The sequence below is a fragment of the Mercenaria mercenaria genome, chromosome 1 (genome assembly GCF_021730395.1).
Source record: "Mercenaria mercenaria strain notata chromosome 1, MADL_Memer_1, whole genome shotgun sequence".
Lineage (NCBI taxonomy): Eukaryota > Metazoa > Mollusca > Bivalvia > Venerida > Veneridae > Mercenaria > Mercenaria mercenaria.
In genome coordinates, this window is record NC_069361.1 from 72708695 (window position 1) to 72729061 (window position 20367).

A 20367-nucleotide genomic window follows, 5' to 3' on the forward strand; every position below is an offset into this window, starting at 1 on the left:
TTGTTTAAATATACTGCCATATGAAATAGTTCTAAAAAGAAAGCCGTTCGATTGATTTTATTTTTATTATTATTTCTTGAAATCGGTATGCAAGAAAAAGATTCTGTCACTGGTTATAGGTGCAGATGGAAATATCCGGCTCTCGGGTAACTGTTTAGGCGGTAACTCGGCAAGGAGCCTCGTTACCGCCTAAACAGTTACCCTCGAGGCCGGATATTCCCATCTGCACCTACAACCAGTGAAAGAATCTTATAAGATGCAGCCACAGATAAATAATGCACTTGGACCTCAAAAATTTACATTTTCAAATATTAATATTAATTTTCAATGTAAAAATAGTGCGATACAATTTGAAATGTACTGAATGCACCGTAGATAAATTGCTTATGATAATCCGTCATATTCCGTTTGATATATGTATAAATAAAGCGAGGAATTAAACTAGAATTCAAATGCATGATCCTTAATCTTGAAAAGAAAATTGAAGTTGTGAGTGAGGGAGGGAGCGAGCGAGCGAGCGGGCGAGCTAGCTAGCTAGCTAGTTAGTTAGTTACAGTTGAGTAAATATAAATAAAAGATGTAAGAACAATAGAGGGAAATATTAAATGTTACCATAATATCACTGATTCATGCAAGTGGGATGTCAGCCCCATGCGGGAAACCAGTGAAGCACTGGTATGAAATCTAGGAGGAAATAATCAACGTTAATTACTGATATATGCAAATGACAAAAATACCTAAGAGAAGGCATCGGGTCCAATTGACAGGGAACTCCTCAATATTGGTACTGTCAAAAAAATAAATATAGAACTTTACATCTCTATTCGCCTGTCAAAGGAAAGCCGCCGGCTATGTTATATCAACTGTCATACTCAAGCCTTTTTGACGTAGTGTAAAACCGCAGTAAAATACAAGCTTTGTCATACTCTTTTTTTCTTTTGCATTTCATGCATTTCATTTACTAGTCTTTTGCATAAGTTAAAGGACACATTACATCAAATTATCAGAGGAAATAAAATTGTCATTGGAATATACATTTTTAAAAACATTCTGGTTATGAGATGTCGCTAGTTCGAGAGCTAAAAATGGATAACAAAAGAAAAGAGGTGATACTTTTTGTTGTTTTTTATAATTAAAGAGTGCATTTATTAATATGATTTCCCTGTCTGTGGAAATCAAGCACGATAAAAGGAACCATCGTTTAGTTGAGAAATTTGCTCACAAATTTGAATACATTTTGGTAGTTCCGAGTTTCACGTAACCGCGAGTCAGAGATAATTAAAAAATACATGTCTTGCTATAAAAAAAAAAAAATAATTTCCATACGAATTTTACTAAACTGAAATTTATGGATAGACTTTTTTTAAATGACGACTTATATTTTTTGTTTTGTGTTTGGTTATATAACATTGGTTGAATACTAGCAAAGAATTGTACTTATTTACTTTTTCGTATCAGTTCCAGTTAAAAAAAAAATCATAGTAAGACAGGAATAAGATGGGAAAAATCAATAACTCATGACTGCGATATCAATTAAGAAAGGACTGTCCGGAGCTTTAAATTTTCTTCTTCAAAATTAGGTTATAATGATCATCTTTAAAAATTTCTTCTTTTTTTTTCATATATGATTTTGTTTTATTTTATGATCTACTTTTGGATAAGTTATCAAAGTTTTTTTCCCGCACAAAAATGTCTTTCAACGCGACGATACCCATAAACTATGAAAAATGATTGACTGTGTTAGAGTCTCAATATTCACGTAAAGTTCCGTCAAATCTGTGATAATTTGACAAGAAAAAAGTCTTATATGAGCCGCGCCATGAGAAAACCAACATAGTGGCTTTGCGACCAGCATGGATCCAGACCAGCCTGCGCATCCGCGCAGTCTGGTCAGGATCCATGCTGTTCGCTCTTAAAGCCTATTGAAATTGGAGAAACTGTTAGCGAACAGCATGGATCCTGACCAGACTGCGCGGATGCGCAGGCTGGTCTGGATCCATGCTGGTCGCATAACCATTATGTTGGTTTTCTCATGGCACGGCTCATATAAAGTTTTATCCTAAGTATACGCCTAAGCTAGGTGTAGAATGCTGATAGGTCTATAGAGATCAAGTATAGAACCTATATAAGTCTTAGTATAGAACATCCTGGACTACAGTGTTCAGTAACTAAAGAGGTTTTATATAGAACCTTCAGGGTCTATGGAGGTCTGGCATAGAACGTGCGAGGACTATATAGATCTAGTACAGAACCTATATAGTCTAGTATAGAACATCCTTGACTACAACTAGAACGTTCAGTGACTAAAGAGGTTTTGTATAGAACGTTCAGGGTCTATGGAGGTCTGGCATAGAACGTGCGAGGACTATATAGATCTAGTACAGAACCTATATAAGTCTAGTATAGAACATCCTTGACTACAACTAGAACGTTCAGTGACTAAAGAGGTTTTGTATAGAACGTTCAGGGTCAATAGAGGTCTGGTGTAGCATTTTCTGTGGCAATAGAGGTTCAGTTACACAGCCCATGGTCTGCAGAGTCTAGTAGTTATAGATGTCTAGTACATAACGTCCAGGGAATACCAAGGTCTAGAAAATGACGTTCGGGACTCTATAGATGTATTTAGAATGACCAGGGATTATAGAGGTCTAGAATAGAATGCGCAGAAACTATTGCGGTAGTGATCTATCTTAAAACGCCGAATGCCTTTACTGGGCTTCTGTTGAACAAAAATGAACTTTTGACTGTTGTTTCTTTTTATATATTTAAACAGTACAGTACTATCGTTAGATCACATTTTTACGTATCAGCTGTATTTTTTCTTGCTTAAATTGTCCCCCTTTGACCTTTTTTACACGAAAATCTCGCCTAATGGTGTCTTAAGTACATGTAAAAACGACATTTTTATGTCATAAATAGACACAATGTCTCATTGTCATATCTCATGTCAACATATAACAGGACGTGTACAGCTAATGTATTCATTTATTTACCGTATCATGAACATGTTTCATTGCTGTTTTTTGCAATGTAGAGGGCAATGAATTACGTCTTGGTGAAATGGTGCAGTTTTTCTTTTTGTCTTGATTCAAATATTCACTTCTTATACGTTTTAAAATGCATGAATACTGTTGATATTTACTATATTCTATATTTTTGATGTAAGTGTTTATATATCGTTTCAAAAATGATAGATGACACCGGTTACTTATCCGAAGAATATGAAGCTATTGCAAAATGTAGAAGATGCCCCATTACACACAAACAATCCTTATTAATTTAACGTGACATGTGTAAAGCATACATAGGCGGGATTATTCTCAGTCAAGCTCCTCACAGCGGTTACCTTCCCTTGCAGGGGAAGAAATCGCTGCGGGGAGTTTGTACCGTAAGGGGAAGTAATCGCTGCGGGGAGTTTGTACCGTAAGGGGAAGTAATCGCTGGGGGAGTTTGTACCGTAAGGGGAAGTAATCGCTGCGGGGAGTTTGATCCTTAATGTTAGTAAAGTTTAGTCGGAGGATCTGAGGTTGCAATCGCGAAACAAAAATAAAAGGTCCGGTCATTTCATCATTGAAACTCCAAGTTGCTTGTCGCCTCAGAGGATAAGATATGCCTAAAATGAGTGAAATAAGAGATTCATATATCAAACAAGAAATGATAGCGTGCATGTTTGTTCTGAGCACTTTAAACTGAAACTGACATCAATGATGTTTGGTCATGCATGCATCCTTTTTAACCTACGTTACTTTGTGTGAACGATTGTAATTACAGACTGTGAAAAGGTTTATTGTCAGTAAATTTGAGAAATCTCACCGGTTTTATATAAAACTTGTTATAACCACTTAATATAAGGTATAATCTATGAGAACCGTGGTCTTGAAAAGGAAAAACGAGTTCTTTTCAAAGATTACAAAGACGGTTAAGGGGCAAAGCAGGGCCGTAGAGAGGAGCCCCCCCCCCCCCCCCCACGCCAAATAATTTGACCGATTGAGGTAATTATCTTAGCAGTTATTTGACAGGGAGTCAATTTTAGCTGTGCCCTGCAGTTCTGTAATTATTTTAGATGGGCTAAAAACGCACAGCTAAAAAAAAAAGTCACCTGGGTCTGTTATAGCTCGGCTGATTTTCAACCTTTGTGTCCCCATCCCCTCTGAAAATGCTTCCTACATGCCTGCAAAGTACTCGCATTGCGGTTAGATGTATTTTTTCATAGTTTATGGGGATCGTCGCGTTGAAAGACAGTTTTTACCTTTCGAATAAAATAAAGGAAGAACTTTTTTGGCATACGCTAGCCTTTCCCAAGTTAATAAACACCAAGAATGGGCAAGGTAATAGACAGACGGTTATTTTGCGACAACCCATGCGCGTGCAAAGGACTGTTCTGCATACCGCCAAACACCCGCGTGCAATTCCTTTTATGAATGAAAATCACGTGACGTTTATAAATACTGGTATCCGCGCACAACAACAACATTTCAACAACAAAGTTTGGCTGCAAAATGGCATTAACAACTAATCTATTGCTTACGGGAAAAATCTGCGAAATTTGCCGTAATTAATGAAAGGTTTGATGGCCATGTTACACAATATTTACAGCAACCCTTAAGAAAAAGGGAGAACAGCCAAACCCTGGTGCGTAGCACGAAGTGTAGTTCATGTCGTAAAAAGTAGTAAACATTTTTTCTAACACTGTTGTTTCAAGTATGTTGTGTTAGAATTGAAATAACAAGTTCCCAAGTGTGATTAACCTTGGTTTTTTGTTCTTATGCGAAACAATACATCACTCGAGCCTACGGTCTTCGTGATATATTCTTACGTAAGAACTCAAACACGGGTTATTCTACGATAAACCACACTTGGGAACTTATTATTTCTTAAATGACTTTTTAGTTATACATAACCGTTAATTGATTTTCTTCTATGTGTATGTAGGTTATTTGCTGTTCGTGTTAGAATGATTTTTTAAACATATTACCAACACAACTTACGAAATAGAAACACGTCAGACGCTAAATTCTTATTATTTAAGAAGATGAATGATACGTCAAGCTGTTTAAAGACACTTATACAACAACTTGTGAAGTTTATTTAAACCGCGACATGAGAAAACCAGCATAGTGGTTTTGCGACCAGCATGGATCCAGACCAGCCTGCGCATCCGCGCAGTCTGGTCAAGATCCATGCTATTCGCTTTCAAAGCCTATTGTAATTAGAAAAACCGTTAGCGCACGACATGGATCCTGACCAGACTGCGCGGATGCTCAGGCTGGTCTGGATCCATGATGGTCGCAAAGCCACTATGTTGGTTTTCTCATGGCACGGCTCATTTATTCTAGCATTGTCAGGCATTGAATAATTTATAATTGCAATGTGACAGTAAAACATGGCATCACAATACATTATCCATGAAAACATAAACATGTGAGAATGATCCATGTCAACTTCATTATATACAAAGGATGACACAAAAAGAGACATGGAATCTCTTATTTCCATTGTGGTCCTTTAAATACAAAACAGTTTGACATAGGAAGACAATTTTAAAAAATACCACAGCAATTGGGAAAAATACGGTGCACTATTAAATGCTAGAAATGGACTTTTTCATGTATCACAGATTTTAGATAATCACTACAATATTAAAATGATAGATGTATCTAAAAAATAAAAACATGACATCTATCTCTCCAAATCCAAAAATATGGGCACACAGTGCTTCTGAACTTAAAATAAAACCTGATACGCTTTAAAATAACGCCAAATTTTCTAATAAAATCAAAACCAATAAACCAGTCAAAATCTTATATAAAAAAGTACAAGTCATGAAAAGTTGACATATAAGACATTGATGCAAAATTGATAGTATAATATATGTCTGAATGACTCATTTATATCGACATTTAAAAGTATTTTTTTTGATGAACCTGAAATGAATTTCATCATCTTATAAACAGCTGTATGTAGGAAGTATGTCTGACATAAAGATTTGATATAAAAACAGTTCTTCAATAAGTATGGAAGGCAAGTGCGCCGTGTAAATTGCCAAATGCTAAATGCTAAACAGTACAAAATGCTGTTGCCAAATGCTTAATATCAAGACTGCCAATCGGCAAGTGTTAAAGATAATTGCGAAATTTGAAACAATGTATGTCAGATGCTTATTGCAGAATGATATTCAAATAAAGATCAAAATATATCAGCGGACGGGTGCATCAGGCATATGGTATTAAGTGTATGGCATGAAGCATTCAAAGTATTTTTCATTTAGTTTTAAGTAATGGACACTTAGCATTAGATATTTGTTATTTAGTATTTGACAATTAGCATAGTGCGCCAGCCATTTTTATATATATATATGAGCCGTGCCATGAGAAAACCAACATAGTGGCTTTGCGACCAGCATGGATCCAGACCAGCCTGCGCATCCGCGCAGTCTGGTCAGGCTCCATGCTGTTCGCTTTTAAAGCCTATTGGAATTGGAGAAACTGTTAGCGAACAGCATGGATCCTGACCAGACTGCGCGGATGCGCAGGCTGGTCTGGATCCATGCTGGTCGCAAAGCCACTATGGTGGTTTTTCCATGGCACGGCTCATATATGCTTCATTTTTGACGGCTGTCTGTTTCTCCGACTCGCCTCGAGAAGGCACAGGGCATTGAGGGAACTAAGACATAATCATATTGGCTTCTTTCTGTCAGTGTCCTGACTGAAGCCGACAGGAGTGGCTCTAAAAGGGACCTTTTTTTGTGTGTGAAAGAAGCTACAGTCTTGTAGACGGCCTGCAGATAGACGGCATGCAGAGAAACCCCCGAGCTTCCCAATCCCTACACTCAACGTGGGATACGGGAGGGGAGGGGCACATCATCTTCACGGCTAGGACCAGCGACTACACCACCAGCCAGCGACTTGCGACTCCAACCGCCCTTGTTTGGGCGACTTGCGATACCTCCAGTATTGTCTTGCAACTGCGTCTCCTGTCTCTGTCTTTTATGGTCTCATTGGCCGTGATAGAGATCACTTTTGGCATCAAAATTATTTGTACTTTTGGCTAATACTCTACAGAAATTGCGTAGAGGTAAATTTTCTTCACTTCTATGGCTTCAAACATTATCTTTCAAAAATTAACTTTGGCATGCCTGGTGACATGCTGGGGGCCTATACTTTTACATTGCGTAATGCTATACTGTGCCCGGAAAGGCGGATGGACCCTTATTAAACATAAACACTGACGGTCTGTAACACTGTTAGTTATAGGTTTAAAGTTCTATGGTTTAAAATACAGCGTTTTAACCACGTTTTTCTTTTTTCTCTACTTTTATTGCTTCAGTGAAAATTGTGGAATTTTGCATTTATTTTATTCTATGACTTTTTCACATCCCTAACTTGCTTACATTTAAATTCAGATATTCAATGTCATAAACGCTCTGTCTATACTACATCAAAAATAAAATCTATTCGTCATTTAATGTTGACGGATGTCTCAGCGATTGGTTAATTGATTTAAATCGTCTTCGTTCATCGTCCTTAACATATGATTTAATTAAGTCGCAGTTTGTATATCCCTTTACTATGGTGGCTGATTTGTGACATGTTGGTGAGGCAATATAACACGACCATACGATAGATGATTAAAATATATGGTTGTCGTTGGGGGTGAAGAATAATAATTGAGCCGCACCATGGGGAACAATTTAGTGCATTTGCGACCAGCATGAATCCAAATCAGCCTGCGCAAATGCACTATGTTGGTTTTCTCATGGCGCGGCTCAATTATCATATTACATACTACATATTAAACAACAAATGACGAGAGGTTAAGCCCTAAGATTCTATAAACAGTACTGTTATTGTTGAAAACGTATAAAAAAGAAAAACTGAATCACTGATTTATAGAAAGTTAGTTATCATTAACACTCGTTCAATCACGAAGAAAACTTTTTCTGTGAAATAGATTGAATGTAGCTGTACTGTGATACATCGCACCCATAAAATATCAATTTATCAGAGATTTATTTGTATCTTACGCAGCTTACTTTATTTTTTAATGAAACTATAAAAAAAACAGGCTTCTATAAAATAGAAGTCGCAAATGTATTTACTAAAATCTTCAGGTATGGTGAACATATAGAAACTTCATTTCTTGCATACCAGACGGGGATTTCCGGTATCTTTACCGGTGCTGGAAAAATCCATCTTATACCCCGGGGTGTAAGATGACTCTCGTGCTGTAAATGACGTATTACGAACAACATATATGTAGAAGATTTATGTAATAATATATATCTTATTTAAAAAACGGAATAAAAATTCAATACCTTGACAGTTCCTATTGGTTCCTGATAGTATATTTCTCGATTCAAATCACGTTATTTTATCAAAAATTCATAACGTTACGCTGCAACTGATAAAACAAAACCGGAACTAAACATTGTTATTTGTTCTGAAACGTCATGACGTCTTTCCTGTTTGCTGACGTTGGTTTCCCGCGCTTTGTTTAAATACACTGCCATATGAAATAGTTCTAAAAAGAAAGCCGTTCGATTGATTTTATTTTTATTATTATTTCTTGAAATCGGTATGCAAGAAACAAAATATTTACTACAAAACTTAACATTTCATCTTCAACGAGATGTAACGATCGATCAAAAAGAGTATACGTGCATTTCACGCCGTACACATCAACTTTTTGATAACTATTTCATAACTGGCAATTAGAATCGATGAAGGTACAACACTATTGTATACATATCTTCAGTTCTGTCAGAAAAGAATACAGTTTTAAATTAAAGCATTCCTGACTGTTGCAAGCCTATTTATAGCAAAATTATTGCTATTATTTGCATATTTTCCAGACAAATATCAAATTCTGGTATTTTTAGATATTTCAAAACATATTGTTGACATTTTATACTATGATTTATGGAGAGGAAGTTGTCCAAGATAACACCTTGAAATGACAATGACAGATATACCTTCACACTGTTTTCTAGCTACAGGAAATAGCGGATTTAGTGGTCCAGTATTAAAATGCAAGCTTACGAAACCAAGTTTCGCGGGTTCAGTTCTCTGATTCTCCAATAAAAATTTCTAGCTTTCTTTCAAAAAATGAGTCCTCTGGCATCAGACCGGAATTAAAATACCTTTGTATATGTTATAGTCTAGCCCTAGAAATACCTAGGGGTAGAATATAACATGTACAGAGGCATTTTCTTTCTGGTCTTGTGCCAGTAGTATGGACACGCTAAAACCCAGCGCATCTTCTGAAATCTAAACATCTACCGATCCTTTGACAATCTTACAAAACTATTGTGTGAAGGAGTCTCCCATATCGGAATTTTGTGGCGAATGTAGATAACTTTGGTACCATTACACAACCGGTAACAGCAGTTTTCATGTTTTCTCTTTCAGAGAAACGGAGGGTATGACAATGAGGCGTACGAACCCGACAGTTACATAGAAGTTGTTGAAAATGCTGAAGAGGATGTATGGGCCTTACCGGAACTGGAAGTGGACTTCACACCCTGGTCAGGTAATGAAATAAAGTTTTATACTTGGTACCGATGACTCGAGGGACAAGAGTATGGTGGTGATGATAGTGATATGTGGGAAGAAAAGTGGGGCTAGTGGAAGGGTAACACCAGTCAAGTTTTTGGTGATGAATTTAAAACTAAACAAAATATTTTGAAATAATTATTACCACACTTACAAGTAGCACAGAATGACATAATATGAGCCTTGCCATGGAAAAACCAACATAGTGGGTGTGCGACCAGCATGGATCCAGACCAGCCTGCGTATCCGCGCAGTCTGGTCAGGCTCCATGCTGTTCGCTTTTAAAGCCTATTGGAATTGGAGAAACTGTTAGCGAACAACATGGATCCTGACCAGACTGCGCGGATGCGCAGGCTGGTCTGGATCCATGCTGGTCGCACACCCACTATGTTGGTTTTCCCATGGCACGGCTCATATGGGAATCGCATTGTCATATTCAAACCAAATTAAGAAAATGCATTGTAAGGAAAAAGCTGGATCAAGCAGCTGAGTTTGTTTTCTAATCTTTTGCAGAACTATCGGCTGGAGGAAAGATCAAAAGAATTTTGTGGCATTACATTGGCAAGGTCGTTTTGCTCCTTGGTTTCCTGTATATCTTTATCTGCTCTCTGAGCTTCCTTGGGGATGCATTCAAGCTTCTTGGAGGTAAAAACATCGTTTACTTGTCGTCTGCTTAATATTATGCATGTGGATAATGTTTATTGCAAGAAAACCCATGGTTTTCTTGCCAACTTTGTCGTTTAGAAGGAAAAGAATAAATATTAAATAAACCCAAATATTATAGTTATTTGATATCAGTTAAATGATTAGGTTTAAGCAGACGACAACTCATTTACAAGCGCTGTGAAATATTAATTTGACAAAATTATACATATTTGACCTATGAAGTTATTTCTGTAATAATATTACCTACATAAATTTGAACTAAATGGAAGTTGTTGCAAATACGTTGGGAATTTTGTCTTTGTATCAATTATGCTTAAATGTTTTACTTCAAAGTGCAAGCTACATTATATTATAAAAAATCAAAAATCATTTAACTTATGTATCCGAGCTATTTTGAGGTACAACGGTAGTATCATGAAGATCTTTATGGCTGCTTTAGTAGCGTTCTTGCAAATCAGATGAAAATAATTCATTTATCAATATGCGCCGTGACTTTACCAGACTATAAATTATAATCTATATTTGCTCATTAAAACAAGGAAGTACATGTTAAGGATATTACGTCATTTTTACAGTATCACGAGTATGGCATTTTATTTGTGATAAGTGATATAAATTATACGAAGAAATAGACAGGGTCGCTATTTAAGCATCAAAATTCATGCATATGACAGTAATCAATAAAGTTATTAAAACTCAATGTCAAGATTGGACCGGATCCCTATATGCATTGGGTAGATTACCCCTGACATGTATAGAATGCCTAATAAGTGATGTTACAGTTGCAATTCTAGATTGCCCCTGTTCAAAATAGCATTGCTGAAATTAAATCGAACTGTAACACGGAACCAAAGAAGAATTAACGATTCAATATTACCCGTAAATGAAATTTTTCATCAGAAAATAGCATTGCGAAACCAGGTGTCTTATTTATAATACCATAGTTACCGAATACATAACAGGACTGACACTAAAAAAAACCTACGTCATGTTTCTATTTTCTACTGTTAGGCCGCAGATAAAAGGATAACCACATTTGTTTCCGGGTCAGTTGTCGGCTAACTAATTATAACTGCATTACATTTTTAAACATATTTTACACTTTTACATTTGAGTATTCTAGATTGTCCCTGTTCAAAATAGCATTGCTGAAATTAAATCGAACTGTAACACGGAACCAAAGAAGAATTAACGATTCAATATTACCCGTGAATGAAATTTTTCATCAGAAAATAGCATTGCGAAACCAGGTGTCTTATCTATAATACCATAGTTACCGAGTACATAGCAGGACTGACACTAAAAACCTACGTCATGTTTCTATTTTCTACTGTTAGACCGCAGATAAAAGGATAACCACATTTGTTTCCGGGTTAGTTGACGGCTAACTAACTACATTACATTTTTAAACATATTTTACACTTTTACATTAAGTATATAACACGAACAATCTGACTAAAGTACTTGATCTTCTAAACGAAGATCTGAGAACGACCCATTCACATACGTCTTCTGTATATTTTGGATTTCCATTATTGCTATTTTTATGTTATCCAATCAGACGACTTGTTCGATTGTCAAAGAGTAAGAAAAATATGCAGTTATTCTAGGACTCGAACCCGGGACCGCTCGCTTACAAAACAAGAAGCCTACTGACTGAGCTAACAGGCTATCTGATACACTATAAATATCAAAAGTCAATGCTACAGGTAGATTTGCAAGATGTTGTAAGCTAGGCTCTGATTGGCTAGTGAAAGGGCCGTCAGAACGAGGCAATGAATAGGTCGTTTTCAGATCCTATGCGTAGCGTAATAGGAGATGTACTTTAGTCAGATTGATAACACGAATGTATTCAGTCTCCTTAAGATATTCATCTTTTCAAACAATATTTTTTGTACAAAACTTCATTAACCGCAATATTAGCTTAACTAGATTAAAAATATTTTACTGGTTTTGAACCACGTTTTCTAAATCTATCAGCCGTGAATGTAATAGATCCGCCATAACGATTAATCAAGAGCATACATCCTGACGTTTTATCTCATGGCGAAGATCATGCTTATGGATGTGTCGTCATGAAATCCGTGACACTTAAGACAAAAAATGCCATTAGGTATATTTTGTCATTTATATAATCTGTTTTATAATATGTTCTTTTTTGAGACCGAATAATGTTGAATTGTTAAAAATAAGTTAAATAGTGACAGACATATCAGAATGTGAAATTCTGACATACTTTAGATTACAATGACGGCAAATAATACAGAAATCATGCTGAACCCCGTGTCACTTTGGTCGCAAATCCGTTACGTGGCCGACATCCCGAAGCGTGATGAGGGTAGTTTAGATTTTTGTTATTTTAAAGGCATGCTACAACCAAATGTAATACATGTACTAGTGTTTGCAAATATGAATAATTACCACATATTAAAGTAGTATGCACTTAGTTTCTTGCATAGTTAAACATAGTCTATTCTACATACACAATTATCTTTTTTATTTAGCCAGGTTAAATACATTTAATTGAGAATGGTTTACACCTGAAATAAATATGTAAAGATAACATAGTTTAGTGAATGATTGGCATAAGCTGTCCGTAATTAATACAGAGAACAAAAAACATACATAGAAGTATTTAGGTAGAAAGTTGCACCGATTTATAGAATAACGTCAAAAGAAACTTATTTCTTGCAGGATGAGAAAATGCCTTGAAAATGTAAATGAGCCGTGCCATGAGAAAACCAACATAGTGGGTTTGCGACCACCATGGATCCAGACCAGCCTGCGCATCCGCGCAGTCTGGTCAGGCTCCATGCTGTTCGCTTTTAAAGCATATTGGAATTGGAGAAACTGTTAGCGAACAGCATGGATCCTGACCAGACTGCGCGAATGCGCAGGTTGGTCTGGATCCACGCTGGTCGCAAACCCACTATGTTGGTTTTCTCATGGCACGGCTCAAATGCTTTACAAGATAATTAGTGCATTCACATCAGTTTCTAATCTACGATTAGTGTCTTCTTTAATCTTGTAACACAAAGCATATTTCTCTTTTGGTTCGCATAATTTATTAATGAATACCATAATACGTTTATCTTATTATTATAATGCCGAGTTCAATACGATCTGTTTCATATCATTAAAGCTAATTTAGTGAATCCTATATATATTTAAGTAATGTTGACATTGGCCTATTTTATATCGTCAAAAGAAAGGTTTAAATACGTATCGTTACATATACAATGCACGTTCGGTTCAAAATTTACATTAATGTATGAAAAATAAGTTCTCTTTTTTCATATATCAAGTTATATATGTTTTTCATGCATAACTATCCAAGTGCATTTAGTTCGTATTATTTTATCTTATTGTTAAGTTTGAAGTTTACTTGCTATGCTTAAGGACATTTCGTTATTTCGCGTTTGGCTTGCGTGCGCCTTTTGTAACAAATTTTGTTGTGTCGGCCTAGCGTGAAATTGAAAAAAAAAAACCCGTGTTGCCGCGCGCGCAAGGGCGACAACACGAAATTTTCATATAGCGAAATGTCCTAAATCAGCCACCATAATCTGCGAACACATTGCAAACACCTTTTTTTTTAAAAAAAAAATATAATGTGCATTTCTTTTTCTTTCTTTTTTTTCAAACTTTGGCGGTTAGGACATTTGCCGAGAACCAGGTTGTATCGAACCGTAGCTGGACTTATGATCGGATTGCTTGGCACAGTAGAATGCCGACGCAAACTCCATATTGCTAAATCATGTGCCAAATGCTTAACGCTAAATAACAAATGTTGTTTGCCAGGAATATAAGTTTATGCTAAATAACAAATGCTCAATTTGTAGTGCTTACTGCAAATGACAAATGCTAACTGCCAAATATTTCAACATTTCTTGTCAGTGGTCTGTATCTCTTAGACTAATGAATTTAAGTTTATATTTTTAAAAGCATATAATGCTGTACCAGTCAAATTGAAGCAATATATTGTTCTATCGCTCGTGCAAATATGGGTTCGAAATGTTTCCTCTAATGTGTTACGTAAAACGAATGAATTTGTAAATGAGACATAGTTATGTAAGAAAGACCAGTAAATGTTTAAAAGATGCATTCCTTCACTCATATATTCAGCTGTCTACCTAAATATGCGCTAAGCAATAAGCATTTGACATTTATTACTCCTCAGATGATTAGCCTTTATCATTTGGCATCTAACATTTGACTTTAAGCATATGGGCAATTAGCATTCCGTATTAAGTGTTTGGCACTTAGCTTTTAGCAATTAGAATGGCGTACTAGTCTTCTGTAATATCCCTTCAACTTCATATGAGTCGCGCCATGAGAAAACCAACAAAGTGGGTTTGCGACCAGCATGAATCCAGACCAGCCTGCGCATCCGCGCAGTCTGGTCAGGATCCATGCTGTTCACTAACAGTTTCTCCAATTCCAATAGGCTTTCGCGCAGGCTGGTCTGGATCCATGCTGGTCGTAAACCCATTATGTTGGTTTTCTCATGGCACGGCTCAATTATCTTGTTCGGGGAATTAACGTTGAACAGTTATGCAAATACATATTTGAAATCGAGTACATCTTTTTCTGAACAGTGTTTTACTTCTTTTTATACTTTGACTAGGTAAAGCGGCAGGTCGGGCGTTTGCTGAGAACCAAATATTATCGAACCCGGTTGCCGGTCTTATGATTGGTGTGATGGCCACAGTCCTACTACAAAGTTCGAGCACCACAACGTCCATCGTCGTATCTATGGTAGGAGGGGGAGATTGTAAGTAAAGCACTGTCCCTTGGTACACCAAAATGTTTTCTGCAAAGCTACTTTCTTGTCCCTTTCTTTCCTTTTCACTTTCGTACCTAATGATGAAAGGAGTCAGCTCTGTTTACACTGTTACAAAAATATGGTCTACACAGGTTACTATTTTCTCTCGGTTTTGCTTGCTGTACGTACGTTGATCGGACCAAGCACTACATACACTGATAAAACACTATGTTCTTCACAGGTAAATGTCTGCCTGGATGTTCCTTTTTGATTCACTTTCTGCACCTATTGTGACAGGATCTAGGTCTATTTAAACCGTTTCAAAAACATGTTCTTTACACAACTATCAGCCTGGCTGTTCTTTTCAGTTTCACTTTCTATACCTATGATGATAGGAATTAGCATTGTAACATTTCTATAAAAAAATCATGCATATTTTGCAGTACTCTCTGTTTCGCTGGCTATACCGATTGTGATGGGAGCTAACATCGGAACATCTGTTACGAATACTATCGTGTCGATTGGCCAGATTACCAACAAGAATGATTTCAGGAGAGCATTTGCGGGCGCCACTGTACACGATGTGTTCAACTGGCTTACCGTCCTAATTTTGCTACCATTAGAGGTTATTACAGGTAAAAAAATACTATATTATTAGTTCATAAAGGTGATATTAACATTCTGTCTTTTTGATTAATAGATATATATTTTAGCTGTTATTTATAAACAGTGATTTACTAGTTGTAAGTAAGACATCGTAGATATATTATATCACATGACGACTTTTAGATTGTTCGGTGATGGGGTTTCGACTTAATGGCATGTGTTTGCCTGTGCGAAATGACTGGATGTGTTGCTCATTATTAGGTTAGGCATGCATTGAAGACTCTTTATTCCGGATTTTCTTTGATGCAGGTTATCTCGAGAAACTGAGCAGCATAATGATTGATTCCATGGATCTGCAGACAAATAAAGGCGGGAAAATGGATTTTTTGAAAGTGATAACAAAACCATTCACAAAGCTTATAATACAGGTAGGAAATACAACTGAAATGTAATTCCTGAAACAAAAAGAGTAAGTTGTACTTCTGCAATACTGACATATGTAGCGGCGGTGTAACTGATGGTGTTCAAGTTATAGAATGAAGAAAACGTCTCATAGGCGACCTATTTTCATAATGCATCCTATTTCTCTTTTGAAAATGATACGTTTTTCTACGTAAAGACGTTTTGTTAAGGTAGATTGCCCGTAATGGCCCTCGGCAATTTTCGTTCAACTTCGTAACCTCCAAATTCTACTTCGGTATGCGTTGATTGAAACTGTGGCTCAAACAAACACATGGCTTCCTCTGCCAGTCGGGAAATACCGAAATCAAGCACGGAGGTTACGTAATCGCACGGAACGATTGCTATTTTACGGGTCACTGTCTTAAAGGACATCGTTAGCTTGATCACCGTCTGAAATGCATCCGTGTAATGAACCTTTTGACTTGAAATTACTCATATTTTTAAAACTGACTTATTCATATTAATTACATCAAGGAAATTATGATTTATTGTTCAGCACACAGAACATTCATTAACATTATTCATACCAGCGTTTAATTTTTATCGACACATTCATTAAAATTGTGATCTTTATTACACCACGTTTAATCATTATAAACTTCATTTTAATTAAATCTCTAATTGACACTAATTTCTGTTTTTCTAATTAAAGATTGACAAGAAGGTGATTGAAAATATAGCAACAAAGAAGTTGAAGGATGACAGTTCATCCATTATAAAACACATTTGTTGCGACAAAATGAAGAACAAGACGCTAGAGGAAGTCAATGGGACTCTGATAGAGACTGTAAAAACTGTCAAAGTCAACTGTAAAAATTGTAAGTGTACTTCCTTGGCCTATATAAAAGGCACTTTCAGTGCTACTAAAATTGATAGATTTTTTTGTAATCATAGCGGCTCCGAGTATATAAAGATTCCTGAAAATGTTAAGTCATTTGATAAGCAAAATAGAGCGAAAGGTACGTAGAGACATACGTATGAGACTTACAGTGTTGAATAATGCATTTGCCATCGCGGAAATAACTTTCTTTTGAGTTTTATAATGACAAAGTCACTTTTGAGATACTCCCAATAACGAGGCATAGGCAAATTCTTCTTTGTACATGTATCTTAAACCTATGGGTGTTTTTTTTTCTGGTAATAGCTTCATGAAGACCTGGCAGAGCTTTTTACTATCTTACCGTTGAAAGTAACTCAGACTCCGAAAGTCTGGAGACAACTCATCAGCCCCGGGTAATAAAACTGAACTGAGTTTGTCTAGTCTAAAATCTTCCACATGTATTAGGTTGTTTCAAAGCACGTGTACTTGAGCCGCTTGGAAGGTATTATGTTTAACTGAAAATAAAGAGTAGCCTTGAAATAGGTAATTAATATTCTTTGTATGAATGAATTGTTTACCATAAATATAATGTATTAGGAACTTAATTAAAATGTTTACCGCAATTTATCAAAAAGTGCACTGCAGTTAACAATAAATCTATGATGAAAACTTCGTTGGTGTAATACTAATGAATATGAACATTGTTTACCAGGCACTTATATGTAAAAAAGAAGTACTGAGGCCAACGTCCTTGCTTTTCTGACACAAGCCCGCCCGCTTAGCTCAATAGAGAGAGCACAGATCTACGGATTGCGGGGTCTTGAGTGCGATCCCGGGGCTGGGCGTATGTTCTCCGTGATGATTTGATAAAAGACATTGTGTATGAAATCATTCGTCCTCCACCTCTGATTCATGAGGGGAATTTGGCAGTTGCTTGCGTAGAACAGGTTTGTACTGGTACAGAATCCAGGAACACCGGTTAGGTTAACTGCCCGCCGTTACATAACTGAAATACTGTTGAAAAATGGCGTGAAACTTAAAACGAACAAAAGAAGGTCACGTAATATTGTATGTACCTGAAAAGTCAATAATAATACATATTTCACAAATACCGGTAGTTTAAAAATCTTATATGTAAGAATTCTTATCGGTCAGTTTTACCGGCTAATTAATATTGCGAAACAACTGTTGTACATCACATATATTGTGGAATTTCGTGTTATATGGGTTCTTCCTTGGCCAAAGAAAGTTTGTAGTATTTATAGTTGATATATGACATAATAAACATACATGAAGAAATACCGCTTCGCTAGCCTTGTAACAGAGCGCCCGCTTCAAGTTGTTTCAATTCTGATATGGTATAAAGCTGAATTAATTTTATTTTTTTATTTTGCTTTTTGGTCTGAATCCATGCCCCTTTAATGAAATACTGATTTTATGCTGAAAGACCCAGCGTGTTTTACAAAGGTCACACATTCTGTTATGAACTATTGAAAAGATCAGATAGAACATATTAGCATCATAACACGTCAAAAGCTTTAATGCCGGACCTTACCAACTGTCATAGTTATATTTGCATCTGATGTAACAATTTGCTTACACACGCGTGATGTTTATTGATTAATTTTATGGTATATATTGATAATTATAATAGTTAAATCTTTTGTCTCTTTTATTTAGGTAAGTTTCTATTTGAGAGCGTGTCACGTGAAGGCGGTTGGAGTGATGCTGCGGTGGGTGCGGTCTTGTTGATTATCGCCCTTGTTTTGTTGTGCGCATGCTTAGTCGCCATTGTTAAACTGCTACACTCTCTTCTAAGAGGTCAAATGGCACATGTGATCAGAAAATTCATCAACGCAGACTTTCCAGGAATATGCGGCTATTTTACAGGCTATCTTGCAATTCTTGTAGGCGCAGGAATGACAGTCTTGGTACAGTCAAGTTCAATATTTACTTCCTCACTTACACCTCTGGTGGGGATTGGCGTGTTGACTGTGGAGAGAATGTACCCTCTTACCCTCGGTGCAAATGTTGGAACGACTGCAACCAGCGTCCTGGCTGCTTTTGCACAGGATCCAAGCAAACTGAAAAACTCCTTACAGATTGCCATCTGTCATTTGTTCTTTAACATAAGCGGCATTCTTCTGTTCTTTCCGTTTCCATTCTTCCGGCCACCAATTAGAGCGGCAAAGTTTCTCGGTACGCAGACGGCAAAATACCGTTGGTTTGCAGTTATGTATCTTATATTTGCATTTTTCTTATTACCAGCAGCAGGTTTTGCACTTTCAGTTGTCAGCTGGATAGCTCTTGCCGCAGTATTTATTCCAATCGGGGTCGTCCTTGCCGCCATTTTCGTCATAAAGCTTCTGCAAGAGAAATGTCCGAAGTGCTTACCAAGAAAATTAAGGGATTGGAAATGGTTACCGGAATGTCTGCGTTCATTGGCACCATTGGACAGGTTCCTGATGAAGATTACCGGAAACTGCTACTGCTGCAGAAAAGTCGGCTGCTGCAATGCTCTGGCTGTTGAAGGAGAGGAAAAGAAACATTCAGAGGAAAATGAAACAAACATGCACCAAAGCAAAGGAACCAAGGCTCTTAATGGAACCATTTCATACAATTTGCACACAAAGTTGTGAGAATAATATATACATAGAAAAGACGATACCAAACGTTTGCGATAGAATAGTAATTAATACTTATTCCGGTTAATATGTAACTTACAACATTAGCAACATTTTATGGACCGACAGCTGTACACACGAAACTAAAATATGTAATATTGTGTCCAATGGAAACGGCAGTCATTGCATGGCTTCACGTCAAGACGATGTGGATGGTACTACATGTAGTTGAAGTTGATAAGTATGAAATATATACATGTAGACAAGTGATTTAAAAGTGGATATAGCTTGGATCACTAAGGATATATCCGAAGTGCCTTACGAAAATGATCAATTAAGATAAAATATAGAGATAATATATGTATATATGTAATTGTAAATTTGTATATGTAAACTGTAATTATATGTTGACTTATAATTACCAAATGTTTAGATTATCTTCCAGCTCCATATGCAAATTAGATCTATTGCAAAAACAATAAAAGAACTTATTAAAAGTTTTTCTAGGAAATATCAACGCGCATTTTTACGCGTATGCAGGCATCCCAGGTTCCCTTTTAACGAGAAATTAAAAAGCTAATATGAATCGGGAAAAGTCTGAAATTTCTTTGTAATATATGTAGTAATTTCTCTTCATAAAATAAAAGAGCATTATGGTGCCAGTTTCCAGTATGACTTTTTCGTGTGATTGGGGATAGGAAATATGCTGTAATTGTTCAATCAATTGAACAAATGTGATTCAATAATGAACAGGCGTTTTGCAAACACGTTTTTCTTAAAAAAAATCTTTTAAATAACTGCGAATAAAAGGTACGAAATACCCGGTATACCGTAAGTATCACAACGCAGGGATGGGTGCAGGGGGCACAGCCTAGG

General features: G+C 36.5%; 1 protein-coding gene across 1 annotated transcript; it reads left to right on the forward strand.

The window, feature by feature from the left end:
• The first annotated feature begins 946 nt into the window (after positions 1-946).
• On the forward strand, positions 947-20150 carry LOC123534290 (sodium-dependent phosphate transport protein 2B-like). The gene is made up of 8 exons (XM_045316465.2): positions 947-1106; positions 9408-9528; positions 10065-10196; positions 14842-14988; positions 15423-15614; positions 15895-16013; positions 16700-16865; positions 18548-20150. Exons 1-8 carry the CDS (start codon positions 1062-1064, stop codon positions 19504-19506), a joined length of 1881 nt encoding a protein of 626 aa, XP_045172400.2. The 5' UTR covers positions 947-1061; the 3' UTR covers positions 19507-20150.
• The last annotated feature ends 217 nt before the right edge of the window (positions 20151-20367 follow it).